The sequence below is a fragment of the Osmerus mordax genome, chromosome 24 (genome assembly GCF_038355195.1).
Source record: "Osmerus mordax isolate fOsmMor3 chromosome 24, fOsmMor3.pri, whole genome shotgun sequence".
NCBI lineage: Eukaryota > Metazoa > Chordata > Actinopteri > Osmeriformes > Osmeridae > Osmerus > Osmerus mordax.
In genome coordinates this window covers 3,045,513-3,062,624 of record NC_090073.1, presented here as the reverse complement: position 1 = coordinate 3,062,624, position 17,112 = coordinate 3,045,513, and the positions used below count along the sequence as shown (strand labels likewise).

Genomic DNA, 17,112 nt, shown 5'->3' with positions numbered 1-17,112 from the left:
GCTTCGTTTGTGGAGAGACAGTGGATGCGAGGAGGTTAGGTGCACCGGTGCGACCTAGGAAAACATTTTGTCGCACCCGTACACATTTCGGTCGCATAGAGTGCGACCAAATTGGTCGCACTCTAGAGCCCTGCATGCATTCTGGCTATTTTTTCATAAGCTTCCCTTCTAATGCCGACTAACAGCTAGTCTCTAGCTAGCTAGAGTCATTTGCTAAGTAAGGTATGTTGATGTGATATTTGAAACATATTTAGTCAGCAGTGCACTAGTGGGCCCCTAGTGCAACACAAGAGAATGTTCATTAAAATGACATGCTGCTACAGTACTAGGTATTTCAGGACATGCTGCTCCTACCGTATTTTTGGTGCAGCGTTTAATCGAGGGCATCGTTTAATCGAAGAAAAACGGTACATTAAACTGTAATTTCATGTGCTCTTGGGGGCCCTCTGGTGGCCACGGGGGCCCTAAGCAGCCGCTTAGTTCGCTTATGCCTTGGGCTGGCCCTGGATCAAATACATAAATAATCACAATAAATATGAACCTGAGGACCAACCAAACCAGCTGATCTGCTGACTGAAGGTTCACCACCACAGAGAACTCTACTGACAGAGTAGCTGACGACATGTGGAAAGGAGACACACAAAGGGGAGGAGACCAACAATAACAAACACAATACTGACAAGCTGGGATACCACTGGTGACACATGTTTCCTCCCCTCTCCTTCTCTCCTCCTCTCCTCCCCTCCCTCTCCTCTCCTCCTCTCCTCCCCTCCCTCCTCCTCCTCTCCTCCCTCCTCTTCCTCCCTCCTCCTCCCCTCCCTCCTCTCCTCTTCCTCCCCACGTTCCTCCCCACCCTCCTCCTCCTCCCCACCCTCCTCCTTCTCCCAACCCTCCTCCTCCTCCCCACCCTCCTCCTCTTCCTCCCTCCTCCTCCTCCCCACCCTCCTCCTCCTCTCCTCTCTCCTCATCCCTCCTCCTCTCCTCCCTTGTTCCCTGCATCTCTCTCCAAAGAGCTCATGGACTCTGGCACAGTCACTGACAGACCTACCCAAACGGGCATGCAGGAATGCACACAAACAAGCACCACACACACACCTACACAAGCATGACCACACACACAAACACACACTATGCACAGACACATATACACACACAACTACGCACACACACAAACACACAATGCACACACATAAATGCACACATACACAAACACACAAATATGTAGACACTCATACACACACAAACACTACTATACCTGTCTAACAATTTTTGGATTTCATGTAAACGGCAGTCATTACTTAGCTCAGCTCAACACAGAGATATCGGTTGTTCATGTGGTCTTCATCAACTGTGGACAACTATCTTCATACCTGGGGACATCTGGAACAGACACAACAAAGAACTCAACAGGACATTTAGAAACACACATGGCTTTGAATAGAGGAGTGTCAATGGAAAGGTTGTATGTGATCATGTTTCTCTGCTTCTGTGGAGAACTGGAAGGACACAGAGGTAGAGAACTGCTTCCAGAGGAGGATGTCATCCATCAAACGTTCTGTCAGACCTCCGGAAAACACAATTCTTCCACCTGTGTCCCAGTAGACGAAGCTGCCCAGGATCGCAGGGTGAGAGGAAGAAGATAGTCAGATAAACATGGTGTTTTGAGATCAAATACAAGGACTCTCTTGAAGTGGTCAAGGTTTCCTATAAGGGTTGATACTTGTATAAATCATTTTTTTTACTTCTGTTGCCACTGCAGGAGAACTTGCAGTCTCTATTTTCTAGTTCATTACAGATTCACACTGTAAATGTCTGTCGTATCATTTCAGGAAGAAATTCAGACTGTCCTGAAGTTCTTAGAAAAGAAGCTAAAGGACTTTAATCAAGTTAAACTAACGTGTGAGCAGATTGCAGATCACATTGAGGTACAGTACAGTAGGTGTTAGCCAATGCTGTGATCAAAGGGCATTGAATCGATCAGTAAAGATATGTGAATCATCATTGTTAAATGAATAACAAAATGTTAATGTGAGGTCTTCTCTGACTCTAACAGTCCCAGACAGTAAACACAGAGAAGCAGATAAAGGAAACGTTCAAACAAGCTTCAGCAGTCTCTGTTTGAGGAAGAGCAGGTCAGGACTGCAGCTCTGAGGAGAGAGGAGAAAGAGAATAAGGAGACAATGAAAGAAAAGATTCAAGGAATAAACACAAAGATAACATTTAGTCATTTTTTTAGTCATTTAGCCTAACCTCACTTTCAGACACAGTTGAAGAAGCAGGAGCTTAGGGCAGAGGATGTGTCATTCCTGCAGGTAAGGATGTGTTTTGTGGCAACCAGGGAGCCAAGTAACAGCAGAGAGCCAAGCACCAGCGCTGGCAGTGGTCTGGGCAGCTCTGGCTCAGGGGATCCAGGCCTGGTTTGACCGTCCTGCTCCCCAGTCATCCAACAGGAGCTCAGCTGCTCCTCGTTGGCTGATTGGGGAGCGACACAGCATAAAAACTGTCCAGCACAAGACTTGAAAACTGTGTCCTATGCTAACCACCTTTGCTCTTTTCACTGTTGCCAGGCCTAGAGCTATCCTGTACCCTGGTGAGCAGTTTGAGGAACAACATTATTTAACCTGTTTTTGTGTTTTGTTAATAAATGCCCAGTTCTACTTCAAGTTGGTCATCCTGGAAAGTCTGGTTTTATGAGGTATGAAAGGTATTGCTACACCGTAGCCATGATACAGGTACATGTTTTTCATATCCATGTTTGTGTTTGCAATATCTGTGGGTGTGTATGAACCATATACAGTCTATGGTGTGAACAAATATTGTTTTACCTGAACTCTTTTAAGTATGCTACTGTAAGATGGGGGTTGGTTATTTGAAAATGGATCAATCTGCATCAATACCAGACAGAGGATAGATATGGATTAATTTTAACGTCTTTTAATGAGACCAAAACATGACTTCTCTGCAGAACTCTTTAGTGTCCCTCCTTAGAGCAGCAGAACTATGTACTGTTGATGCTTGGCTAGAGGCAGCAGTCACCTGCAGTTCCACCAGCGATCCACTAGGGGCCACTCATGCACACCTGAAGCACAAACAAGTAGACAGCAGATTTGCACACCATTGCTAAATGATGTGACTGCTAATTGTTTTTCCTTACGTTTTTTATAGACTGAAGTTTATATAGAGCACAACTCCTTTGATACACCCATCATGTCATAAAATGCCATAACTATTCTACTATTGATTTCACATAATTCCATGTTCCCAGCATAGACTTACTGACACTACAGTATCAGGGTTGAATTTACTCACTGAAGAGTCAAGTTGCCACTGCATTTTGGTCACTTAAACCTGCCACAACACAACAGCGCTCTCTCCCCCCTCCCCATAGCAGGGAGTTATCATGGAGGGAGTCAGCAGGAGGAATGTGGTCTCTCTGAGACTCCTGTATCTCCTCCCACCCAGCAGGGAGCCCCTCCTGCCCTGACCACACTGAGCTGACCACTCTGGAGGATCTCTGCCTCCCTGCTCCTCCTCCCTCGGTTTCAAACCTCCTTCCATCTTCTCTCAGCAGTCGGCTCTTTCCAGTTCCTCCTGGGCTCTTTCTCCCCACTTTGGGTTTCTTCTTTCTTCTTCCATTTCCATGTAGTCATTTAACAGACGCTCTTATCCAGAGCGACTTACAGTAAGTACAGGGACATTCCCCCCGAGGCAAGTAGGGTGAAGTGCCTTGCCCAAGGACACGTCATTTTGCACGGCCGGGAATTGAACCGGCAACCTTCTGATGAATAGCCTGATTCCCTAACCGCTCGGCCATCTGACCCCCCGTCTTCCATCCTCAACCCCCACGTCCACCTGATGGGCGAGGACGCCGCCTGCATCGCCTCCATCCTCCTCACCCAGTGTGGACGCCCAGGGCCGCCGCGCTCCTGTTTGCTTTCCTCAGTTGGTTGAAAACATGATTTGACTCATAAAGATGCTTCTAAAAGGGTAAAGCTGGCCTTTGGTGTGTGACTTCTCCCTACTGTTGTGTGTGGCTCTGACCGGAACGTTCCGTGGTTGTCACAATGGCTATTAGATTCACATTAAGGATGGGGGTGGAGTGGAGGGTGTCATGTGAAGATATTGTTCTCTCTTTAGCATTGTGACTTCAAGACTTTTACGACGGTGAGACAGTGAAGTCACAAAAGACGACATCATGTATTATGTGTAGACATGTACAGGAGACCAATAAATACAACCATTACACTTCCTAGTGTGGACTTCCTCGTATTCACCACTGAACTGTTATATTCCACAAAATTATGCAAGAGCACTTCAGTTGTGTATATGAGCACATTTCACTAGTGTGTGTGAGAGCTTTTCAGTAGTGTGTGTGAGAGATTTTCAGTAGTGTGTGTGAGAGCATTTCAGTAGTGTGTGTGAGAGCTTTTCATATGTGTGTGAGAGCATTTCAGTAGTGTGTGTGAGAGCTTTTCAGTAGTGTGTGAGAGCTTTTCAGTAGTGTGTGAGAGCTTTTCAGTAGTGTGTGTGAGAGCTTTTCAGTACTGTGTGTGAGAGCTCTTCAGTAGTGTGTGTGAGAGCTTTTCAGTAGTGTGTGAGAGCTTTTCAGTAGTGTGTGTGAGAGCTTTTCAGTACTGTGTGTGAGAGCTCTTCAGTAGTGTGTGTGAGAGCTTTTCAGTAGTGTTTGTGAGAGCATTTCAGTTGTGTGTGTGAGAGGGTACTCTGAATAATGTCCCTCACGGCCCCTCATAACCAACACCCCTCTTTATCACTCAGTGAGTTAGACCCCCCCCCCCCTACCAACACCCCTCTTTATCACTCAGTGAGTTAGACCCCCCCCCCTACCAACACCCCTCTTTATCACTCAGTGAGTTAGACCCCCCCCCCTCCCAACACCCCTCTTTATCACTCAGTGAGTTAGACCCCCCCCCCTAACAACACCCCTCTTTATCACTCAGTGAGTTAGACCCCCCCCTCCCAACACCCCTCTTTATCACTCAGTAAGTTAGACCCCCCCCCCTCCCAACACCCCTCTTTATCACTCAGTGAGTTAGACCCCCCCCCTACCAACACCCCTCTTTATCACTCACAGTGAGTTAGACCCCCCCCCCCCCTACCAACACCCCTCTTTATCACTCAGTGAGTTAGACCCCCCCCCCCTCCCAACACCCCTCTTTATCACTCAGTGAGTTAGACCCCCCCCCTACCAACACCCCTCTTTATCACTCGGTGAGTTAGACCCCCCCCCTACCAACACCCCTCTTTATCACTCAGTAAGTTAGACCCCCCCCCCCTCCCAACACCCCTCTTTATCACTCAGTGAGTTAGACCCCCCCCCCTACCAACACCCCTCTTTATCACTCACAGTGAGTTAGACCCCCCCCCCCCCCCTACCAACACCCCTCTTTATCACTCAGTGAGTTAGACCCCCCCCCCCCCTACCAACACCCCTCTTTATCACTCAGTGAGTTAGACCCCCCCCCCCTACCAACACCCCTCTTTATCACTCAGTGAGTTAGACCCCCCCCCTACCAACACCCCTCTTTATCACTCAGTGAGTTAGACCCCCCCCCCTACCAACACCCCTCTTTATCACTCAGTGAGTTAGACCCCCCCCCTACCAACACCCCTCTTTATCACTCAGTGAGTTAGACCCCCCCCCCCTACCAACACCCCTCTTTATCACTCAGTGAGTTAGAGGAGGTGGTGGGTAGAGAGGAGGTCAGGGGGAGAGGGGATCACACTAGACACACAGTGTATATTCAAGTGGGTAATAGTGTCCCATTACTGGTCCTAAATGTAGTGTTTTCATTGTGTGTGTGTGTGTGTACATGTGTGTGTGTACATGTGTGTGTGTGTACATGTGTGTGTGCGTGTGTGTAGGACCACTGGGTCACCAACGAACACACAGCATGTCTTTTATCATCCTGTATAAAACATCTTTATTTCTCCTTATTTAGGCAGTAAGACACTATTTAGTTCGTCACATTCAGTGGAACTGAGATCAAAGACAGGAATGTTGTTTGTCAACAATGAAAACAAAACAAACATTCTACACACACCAATATTTACAAACACTCTGGGATATCAATTACAACTGTATACAGTTAAATCTTCAATGACATCTATGTGAGCACAGTGTTTGAGAGTGTGTGTGGGCTATTCTACCTGACACAGGGACACTGAGGAGTCTAACCCAACCCAGAACCCAGGATAGAGGGGCTCAGTGAATGTGCTGTGGAATGTGTGCAGGTGGGTCAGTGTGTCAGAGGAGACTGTGTAGAAGGACAGAGTGCCGGCCGGCCAGTCCAGATACACTCCTACTCTGTGGGAGCTGGAGGGGGGGGCAGGTATGACAGTTCTCTTATTATTGTGACAGGCAGAGTAACTGTTATCATCACAGTACAGACTCCAGGACTTGTTATTGCATCCAAGCACACAGTCAGCACCCTCTCCTCTCCTGCTGATTCCTTTATATGTCACTGCTATATGAACCCCCCATCTTCCACTCCTCTCTGCCTCCCAGTAACAGCGCCCAGACAGACCCTCTCTACACAGCACCTGTGGCCAGTAGTCAAATCTCTCTGGGTGATCAGGATACGGCTGCTCCTCTTCCCTCCATGTCACCTTTCTGTTCTCCTCAGACAGAAAGAGGTTTCTCTGTGCTGTGTTTGGGTCCAGTGTGAGCTCACAGGCATCTGAAGGGGGAGACCAAGACACAATATATTACCGATCATCATCATTGGGTGTGCTCAAGCCTTCGGCGAGAGCACAACCTTTGTTCTCTCACATATATATTTATTTATTATTTATTTTCGCCCCCCTAAGGATCAGTCAATATTTGGACTACATACACAACGGTGGTGTCAAAAGGTTCGTCTTGTTAGCGATTGCGTTGGTTGTATTTTTATTTACGTTCCGTTGCATGGTTTAAGTAGAAATTGCGTTTTTGTGGTGAAAAGTGACGCTAACGGTGGCTAATTTGCTAGCCACAGTCACTGACGTTACTAACGTCACTACGTCACTAACGTCACGAAAACACGCGTGACTACCTGTAGCAGAACATTCGTTTCGCATCTGTTAACTTGGGGGATAGCTAGGCTAACTATAGCTTTACTGCAAGGCAGCTGCAGAAACGCCACAAGCAAAGAGGCCAGGGTGATAACTATTTACTCATTTTACTTTGTGATGTGAAACACAATTATGAAATGTAATGTACAATATTAGCTGATATTATTAAGGAAGTAGGCCCACATCTACTTTTGGAAACGGTAGTCTACTATTTCACTGAAGCATTAGCATCATGACATTAGCCTCTGTTGCCCGGGCAACACATACTACAGTGGTCTATGATGCATCTGTTTTCAATCTTTAAAATAAACATTCCTCACAAATACATTTTCGTTGTAGGATTTATTATGACATTACATTACAAGTAAACGATTTGTGGGTGAAATTATCATTACCTGTGGTTTCAAACCAGTGTTGCTCACTGCAACGCTGTAGCCTACGCGAGACACTACAAAAACATCTACACAGCTGAAGGACGTCAAACGGCGACAGAACATGTTCGGCACTCCCCTTACTTAATCAAAAGTCTATCTAACTACTAACCTGAACTTCATTGCCACAGCCTAAACGTTGTCAATCTGTTCATGAAAATAATTAATTTCAGCCTAAACCGTACAACGGAACGTTAAATCCAATTCAACCAACGCAATCGCTACCAAGACGAACACAGCAGTAGTCTACTAGTACTGTACCGTAGTAGTACAATTTACCGGGGCAGCTTCTCCACACAGGGCTATATCGCATTTTGCGTTGTTACTGACAATGATCGCTACCACTGAGCTTTTTGAATGAGCGATTTTCCACTAAATAAATGTCAAGCTTATTTACGTTTTTGGGGGCATATTTTCAGTTAGCAGATGGTACTGTTTGAATCGCGATTCCATCTTCTACTGCCGGTAACGTCGTAGAATAATCTTCAAAGGGGGTTCTTTATTAATGAATTAATGCAATATGAGTAGGCTAAATGCCTGAAAATATCACGAGAAGGGAAAACTTAAAAGGACGTTTAAATCATAGAGATTAGGTCCATTTTTACACCGGTCTGCCAAATGTATTCGTTTTGATTCAGCTATGAGGCTGCCTCTTACAGGGGAAATGAGAAGACATCATATTTCATTCTACACTTCACTCGTATTTTGAGTTGTAAATGAGCAGCAAAAAAAAGATGCTTTTAAATCTATGTAATCTTTATAAATAATAAGTAGGCCCTATGCATTTTTATATAAAATATACAGAAATATCAGTTGTAAAAATGTCATTAAAAACGGACCCCTGTGCAAACGACGCAAGCAAGCACACCCTACAATTTCCCCAGAAATTGTACCCTCTCTAGTTCACATTAGAATGTCTCCCTCTTCCTGCCCTCCCCCTTTCATTCTCTCCCCCCCCACCCCGCTGAGTTCCTCCCCCCCCACCTCCTCCTCTCCCCCCACCCCCCTTATCAACTCTCCCCCCCCCACCCCATGACCTCCTCTCCCCCCACGCCCCTTATCTACTCTCCCCCCCCCCCGACCTCCTCTCTCCCCAGCCCCCTTATCTACTCTCTCCCCCCCACCTCCTCTCCCCCAACACCACTTATCTGCTCTCTCCCCTCACCCCCGTTATCGACTCTCCCCCACCCCCATTATCTACTCTCTCCCCACCGCCCCCTGACCTCCTCTCCCCCCACCCCCCTAGTGAGTGTGTGCGTATCAGCGCGTCTTTTAAAGACGCCGTATCGGACGTGGCCCAATGGATATGCGCTGCTAACATGGGTGTAGTAGTGGGCGGAGGAAAGGAAGGTGGCGTAAGACGCCTTACGTCCCCGACAAATGGATGACGCGCGCTGCCCGATTGCCCTGCCTGAACTAGCTGTTCTTATACAGGTCTTGTGACAGACTGGATCCCTCAGCACCTGCTCACACAGCGCACACCTGGACTGGTCCTCTGCCAGGACAGCTCTGCTCCTCTTACTGCAGAGACATGATCCCATATGAACACCAGTCTCTCACACACACAGACACAAAGACACAGCACACACACACCGCACACCTGGACTGGTTTAACTGAAGGCTTCCACTAGGAGGAGACGTCTGTGTTCTAAGCTCACATTCAGGTTAGCTGAACTAGTTAGAGCTGCTGTTTGTGTCTACAGGATGGTATCTCTCCAGGAGCAGGTTTATAGTGTAAAACTACAGGATGGTATCTCTCCAGGAGCAGGGTTGTGACACATATATGTAAAGCAAAATTGTTTTGGTGATGTGGGCCTCAGACACACACAGATGTGTGCTCCAGTTATGACCCTGCTCCAGTTATGACCCTGCCCCAGTTATGAGCCTGCTCCAGTCATGACCCTGCCTCAGTTATGACCCTGCCCCAGTTATGACCCTGCTCCAGTTAGGACCCTGCTCCAGTTATGACCCTGCTTTAGTCTAACCCTAACCCTAGTTCTGCCACCAGAGTCAAGAGTTTAGTCCTCCCGTCTACCAACAACTGTACTAAAAGACTGTCTTCACAATCACACCTCCTAGCCCACACTACCTGAGGAACGGTCTCTGGCTTGTTGTTTGTTGAGATGTTGACCTTTGTAAAGACTGAATAAACTTTTCAAACTCTGCTGAGATTCTTGACCAGTTTTTGTACTTGGAATTTGGAGAAAACTTGAATACAAATACACAACAGCAGGTTGTGCTCTGACATGAATAAGAAATGCTGCATTGATTCATATGGGCCCAAATACATTTAAACACTATCATTATAATCACAAACAAACTATAAGACAAATATATTATAATATAGGAATGTTGAGTCCCAGTAGAGACAGCTTCTTCACACCATGTCACTTTCATCACATAACATTGAACACCATGAGAGGTCAGTACATACCCTTCCTCATTAGAAGGTCCTCCATAACTGAAATTGATAGGTCGATCCATAGACCTGTCACTCTTCATGGACACACAGCTGGGTACAGGTGAGGCTGGTCTCTGCTGTCTCATCCTGTCAAACACAACAAAGTGTCTTACAAACATAAATCACAAAAGTAGACACCACAGATAAATCCTTACTTACTGCCAATATGTGTTGCTAAAACGATCTTTCCAGACTCTGTATCTCTCACAGTGAACCTTTACCACATGGTCTGTAAGTTACCCATTCTGTAGTGTACTTGTTTACTCAAAATCACCTTCAGTACCATAACAAACTAAATATTGACAAACATCTATTACCATTAATAACATTAAAATCTGACATTCCCTCCTGGATCTTCAAATGAATGAGAGTCAGACAGGCAGGGAAGTGATGAGGGATACTTTAGTATCTACAGTCAGCTGCTCTAACCCTGTGTTTTAGTAGGGATGTGATGAGGGATACTTCAGTATCTACAGACAGCAGCTCTAACCCTGTGTTTTAGTAGGGATGTGATGAGGGATACTTCAGTATCTACAGACAGCAGCTCTAACCCTGTCTCTCATCTTACCTCTAAGCTTTGGTGTCCATGTCATGTTTCCCAGAAATACTCATTTTAGAGGCAGTGCCCCCCTCCTCTCTCTCCCCAGAAATACTCATTTTAGAGGCAGTGCCCCCCTCCTCTCTCTCCCCAGAGAGACTCATTTTAGAGGCAGTGCCCCCCTCCTCTCTCTCCCCTGAGAGACTCATTTTAGTGGCAGTGCCCCCCTCCTCTCTCTCCCCTGAGAGACTCATTTTAGAGGCAGTGTCCCCCTCCTCTCTCTCCCCAGAAATACTCATTTTAGAGGCAGTGCCCCCCTCCTCTCTCTCCCCTGAGAGACTCATTTTAGTGGCAGTGCCCCCCTCCTCTCTCTCCCCTGAGAGACTCATTTTAGAGGCAGTGCCGCCCTCCTCTCTCTCCCCAGAGAGACTCATTTTAGAGGCAGTGCCCCCCTCCTCTCTCTCCCCAGAGAGACTAATTTTAGAGGCAGCGCCCTGAAACACAGTAATGTTTTGTTGGTTGCTTAGTATAATTCTAAAACACAGATTACAATGTTGATACATGGATATTTTTCACATTTTCACATCCAGTATTAAGGCCTTTTGAGTCCCTGAGTGACATCATGTGCAGACTTGCATCTGTCAGAAACGTGATGTTTCCCCAGAGAGACTGAGCTGCTCAGTGAGTAGAGAGCAGCAACTTGTCTCTGGACACCAGCATGTCATGCAGCTGCCCTGTTTCCTGTAAGGCCATCGATACAGGAAGCTCCTTATACAGAATACTGCAGGTTACAACCTCCACATGTATATATACTGCAGGTTACAACCTCTACATGTATATATACTACAGGTTACAACCTCCACATGTATATATACTACAGGTTACAACCTCTACATGTATATATACTGCAGGTTACAACCTCCACATGTATATATACTGCAGGTTACAACCTCTACATGTATATATACTACAGGTTACAACCTCTACATGTATATATACTGCAGGTTACAACCTCTACATGTATATATACTGCAGGTTACAACCTCCACATGTATATATACTACAGGTTACAACCTCTACATGTATATATACTGCAGGTTACAACCTCTACATGTATATATACTGCAGGTTACAACCTCTACATGTATATATACTGTAGGTTACAACCTCCACATGTATATATACTGCAGGTTACAACCTCCACATGTACAGTACCAGTCAAAAGTTTGGACACATTTTCCCATTCAAAATGTGTCCAAACTTTTGACTGGTGGATCTGATACAGGGACCATGAATCAGGATATGCTGATAGGTCAGATCTGGTAAGGGGAGATACAGGTGTAGGTAGTCAGGAAGTGTGAGTTACAAACCTAACAAAGATTCACACAGGATTGTACCAAGTCAAACCCCCCCCTCTTTTTCTCCCACTTTCTGTACATGTGCTCCTTGTCCCTCCACCCCCCTTCCTCTTTCTCGCACTCCCCTTCCTAATCTCTCTCCCTGCCTCCCTTTCTACATTGGAGAGTTTAGTCTGATTCTCGTTTGTCTGGTTTAGACGTCTCTCTGCTACATTCCAGTCCTGTGCTGCTACATGGTTTCTATAGAATGTCATGTATGAGGAAATGAAGCTGTTTTTCACTTGACGCTCCCAGCAGAAATGTTAGGTGTTCTCAGGAGTTGTGGGTCCAATAACTTACAAGAATGTTGACTAAATTATATTACATGAACAAATTATGGACAAATTAAATGTACAATAACCCCTAATCATTCCAGAAATATGACTTGTGATCCTCTAACATGATTATCACAGTACTGTGTTCGGTCCTGTAACTCTGGATGTTCCTCGTTCACCTGCAGCCTGCTGTCACGGTGTGAGTGTGGGGGCTGGACCCCAACACAGGGAGAGGCAGGCAAGGCAGGAACAAAACATTAAGTGTTTCTTTTCCTCCAAAAACCTGGGCCAAGAGGACATACTCACACGTACATAACACGATGTACACAACAAGGAAGTGACAAAGACTGACCAGGGGAGGAACCATAAATACACACTCGACCAAACTAGACACAGGTGAAACAAACTACGACAAACAAGCAAACTCAAAACCTCACACAGACTCTTAGCAAGACACAGGTGCAGGTAATCACTGAATGAAGGTTTATGTCATTATGGGTTGTCATGGGCTAGCCATCTCTTTGAACCACAATCAAAAGCTGTTAGCACTAGCTCCCCAGTCTATACTCTCTACTCCTTAACCACTGACTGGCTGTGTTGCTAACACCTTTTAGCTTATGATCACATTTACAGACACACTTGACATGTTTAATGGACACAAAACAATGTTATATTGTACAGCCTAGGATCGATGCTGTCAAACAAACACACCTGCAGTATTTGAAAGGATAAGACATCAGAGCAGGGTTAGGGATGCTCATTTACTTAATCATAACCTATTCTGGACTGACAGTAAATCATCCACTCGCCACCATGTGAATAAACACCATTCTACTGACCTTTATAAAACTCTGGTTTCACCATCAGCCTCCTCTCTGTGCTCCATCTGGTTCTGTGTGTGTCTGACAGTAATGTACACTAACATACAGTACATATTTGAATGTGTAACACCCACATACATACACCCACACACACTTGTGTTTTGACCAGTTGATCCTGTTTGGAGTCTCTTTACTGGAACTTACTTCTGTAAGGGTGCATGCATGCCCCACCAAGAGGGGAGAAAGGGGGAGGAGGAGGAGATGGGGAAGAGAGGAGAGGATAGAGCAGGAGAGGAGAGGAGAAACAGGGTTAGCTGCTAACATCGGCTGGCTAGAGTGTGTGATGCTGCCTGAACAAAGTAGGACGTGGAACCTGAATAGAAGACAACACTGTACTACAGAACAAGATAGGGAGGAGATGGAGGACTAGGTTCTGCAGAGAGAAAGAAACAGAGGAAGAGAGACAGAGAAAGAGAGATACAGGGAGAGAGAGGGGAAAGAAAAAATAATAGGAGTGAGAAGGAGAGAAATACACAAAGAGACAGAAAGAAGACCAAGAAAGGGATTGAGAAAAGAGGGGAGAGAGAAAGGAAGAGAGAGACACATAGGAGGGAGGGTTAGGGAATGAGAAATAAGAGGACAAGATTGGGAGGGAGGTAGAGAGAATTAGAGGGACAGAGAGATAAAGACAGACTCTGTGACTTTCATTGTAAGGTTCTGCAGAAAGACCAAAGGCTTTACCTTGGAAGATGCCACTAGTTTTATTTAGATGTGCTTCATGTATAAATGATTAAATGTTTACCAAAAATATTTTCTTCTCTTTTTTGAAAGTGATGTTTGGAACTGACGTATTACATTTATGAACAAACTGATATGAATCTCTTATTTCTGAGAACCAGCCAGTCACTCCTCAACTGTACACATGATCCCTGTCCATGTTTGATGTCTATCAGTCTGTCAGCCTTTGTGTCATGCAGCAGCCTCATGTCATGCAGCTGCCCTGTTTCCTGTAAGGCCATCGATACTTGAAGCTCCTTATACAGTATACTGCAGGTTACAACCTCTACATGTATATATACTGCAGATTACAACCTCTACATGTATATATACTGCAGGTTACAACCTCCACATGTATATATACTGCAGGTTATAACCTCCACATGTATATATACTGCAGGTTACAACCTCCACATGTGTATATATATACTGCAGGTTACAACCTCCACATGTATATATACTGCAGGTTACAACCTCCACATGTATATATACTGCAGGTTACAACCTCCACATGTATATATACTGCAGGTTACAACCTCTACATGTATATATACTGCAGGTTACAACCTCCACATGTATATATACTGCAAGTTATAACCTCCACATGTATACATACTGTAGGTTACAACCTCCACACTGCTCTGACTCCAACAATACTTGTGCTGAGTAAAGGATGGTTTTGACTCATGAATTCAAACCCTTTGTAAACAACTTTAACTTTGTTAATAGAGTCTATATACAGTAACATTGTTGTGTTTCCAGCTGCTACGGACACTGGGGACCTCAAGGTGCCACGAAGACAGATCTGGTTACAGGGACCATGAATCAGGATAGGCTGATAGTCAGATCTGGTTACAAGGACCATGAATCAGGATAGGCTGATAGGTCAGATCTGGTACAGGGACCATGAATCAGGATAGGCTGATAGGTCAGATCTGGTACAGGGACCATGAATCAGGATAGGCTGATAGGTCAGATCTGGTACAGGGACCATGAATCAAGATAGGCTGATAGGTCAGATCTGGTACAGGGACCATGGATCAGGATAGGCTGATAGGTCAGATCTGGTACAGGGACCATGAATCAGGATAGGCTGATAGGTCAGATCTGGTACAGGGACCATGAATCAGGATAGGCTGATAGGTCAGATCTGGTACAGGGACCATGAATCAGGATAGACTGATAGGTCAGATCTGGTACAGGGACCATGGATCAGGATAGACTGATAGGTCAGATCTGGTACAGGGACCATGAATCAGGATAGGCTGATAGGTCAGATCTGGTACAGGGACCATGGATCAGGATAGGCTGATAGGTCAGATCTGGTACAGGGACCATGAATCAGGATAGGCTGATAGGTCAGATCTGGTACAGGGACCATGGATCAGGATAGGGACCCATTTATGGAATAATTTACCAACTGAAATAAAAACACAAACCGAACTGAAAACATTCAATAGAAAGGTGAAACACTGGCTGAAAGAAAACCAAACATGTAGCCACTAAGTCAGTCATAAAGGCAGGAGCACACAGTGTGTCTCTGTTGTCCCTGTTGTAATGTATTGTGTTGTTACGTCCCTGTTGTAATGTATTGTGTTGTTACGTCCCTGTTGTAATGTATTGTGTTGTTATGTCCCTGTTGTAATGTATTGTGTTGTTACGTCCCTGTTGTAATGTATTGTGTTGTTACGTCCCTGTTGTAATGTATTGTGTTGTTACGTCCCTGTTGTAATGTATTGTGTTGTTACGTCCCTGTTGTAATGTATTGTGTTGTTATGTCCCTGTTGTAATGTATTGTGTTGTTATGTCCCTGTTGTAATGTATTGTGTTGTTATGTCCCTGTTGTAATGTATTGTGTTGTTATGTCCCTGTTGTAATGTATTGTGTTGTTACGTCCCTGTTGTAATGTATTGTGTTGTTATGTCCCTGTGGTAATGTATTGTGTTGTTACGTCCCATTTGTAATGTATTGTGTTGTTACGTCCCTGTTGTAATGTATTGTGTTGTTACGTCCCTGTTGTAATGTATTGTGTTGTTACGTCCCTGTTGTAATGTATTGTGTTGTTACGTCCCTGTTGTAATGTATTGTGTTGTTATGTCCCTGTTGTAATGTATTGTGTTGTTACGTCCCTCTTGTTACTGAAGTGGAATAATATCACACTGCTGTAATTATGAAAGATGGAGATTGAGTATGGATTATGTTATTGAAGTATGCCTTTAATCACCTTTGTACTTTTATACTTTTATATGTTACACTACTGGAAAAAGCCTGATGCAAAACCACTTTGATTGTTTAGTATTTCCCCTAAGATATAGAAGGAAAATGAAGCCCCAAAAGTGTTATTTTTGATGATTGGAGCTGGGTGTGAAAGAAGGCTACAAGATTAGGTTCCCACCATAGTAAACATCAAGGCGCCCAGTGTGCCTGGCCATCAAGGTCAGAGCAAGTCTAAAAAAAATAGGGGATTTCTCTTTGCACCGGTAACTTGAAGCCTCTAGAGAGAGAGACCAATAGGGTGTAAAATGAATTATGCATTTGTGATAAACAATATTGTACCAATAGCAAAATTACAGAACTGATAAGGTTTTGATATAAAATGTAATGTCCGGAGAATATTTCTCAGTCTGATTCTGCAGAATTTGGCTCACGTTTAAAAGGAATCACCCTGTTTGTATTGGATTCTGATTAAACACTTTGCATCAAACACTGGAAGTTTTTGTGCTGTTTTCAAACTTAGAAAAATTAACCCAAGGACTTAATACTTTGAATTTTCTTCATCATTACGTGATGTGCTGTTGTGTGTAATGTGGTCATGAATCTGTGAAATGTTGATATACTAATATATTGCATCTGCTGCATGATTGTGTAACTCACACTATAAATTGTATTTGCCTAACTTTTTAGAAAGGTCTGGCCAGGGACTGGGGTTGCAAATTAGCCAATCGGCTAAAAACCTTTTATGCAACACATCTACAACATTATCTATGTATGTAATAATGTGCGCTGCATTGTCCCTGACAAATAAACAAATAAATAAAATAGGCTGATAGGTCAGATCTGGTACAGGGACCATGAATCGGGATAGGCTGATCTGGTAGAGGGAGATACAGGTGGAGGTAGTCAGGTTGAGGAGAGCTGGAGGGAGATACAGGTGGAGGTAGTCAGGTGGAGGAGAGCTGGAGGGAGATACAGGTGGAGGTAGTCAGGTGGAGGAGAGCTGGAGGGAGATACAGGTGGAGGTAGTCGGGTGGAGGAGAGCTGGAGGGAGATACAGGTGGAGGTAGTCAGGTGGAGGAGAGCTGGAGGGAGATACAGGTGGAGGTAGTCAGGTGGAGGAGAGC

The 17,112-nt window shown here is 44.9% G+C and overlaps 3 protein-coding genes across 3 annotated transcripts in view; all 3 read right to left on the bottom strand.

The window, feature by feature from the left end:
- Nucleotides 1–13,033, bottom strand: part of LOC136933038 (NACHT, LRR and PYD domains-containing protein 3-like) — a 100,776-nt gene extending 87,743 nt beyond the window's left edge. Inside the window, exon 1 of the mRNA XM_067228412.1 lies at nt 13,013–13,033. The gene's annotated coding sequence lies outside the window, so the exon portion shown is untranslated. The remainder of the gene's footprint in view (nt 1–13,012) is intronic.
- Nucleotides 1–17,112, bottom strand: part of LOC136933037 (NLR family CARD domain-containing protein 3-like) — a 172,109-nt gene that overhangs the window by 55,624 nt on the left and 99,373 nt on the right. The window lies entirely within an intron of this gene.
- The window catches only part of LOC136933035 (NACHT, LRR and PYD domains-containing protein 12-like), a 179,852-nt gene continuing 168,514 nt past the window's right edge, over nt 5,775–17,112 (bottom strand). The window contains exon 16 of the mRNA XM_067228402.1: nt 5,775–6,698. Coding sequence (XP_067084503.1) covers nt 6,160–6,698 — 539 coding nt within the window. The 3' untranslated portion in view covers nt 5,775–6,159. The remainder of the gene's footprint in view (nt 6,699–17,112) is intronic.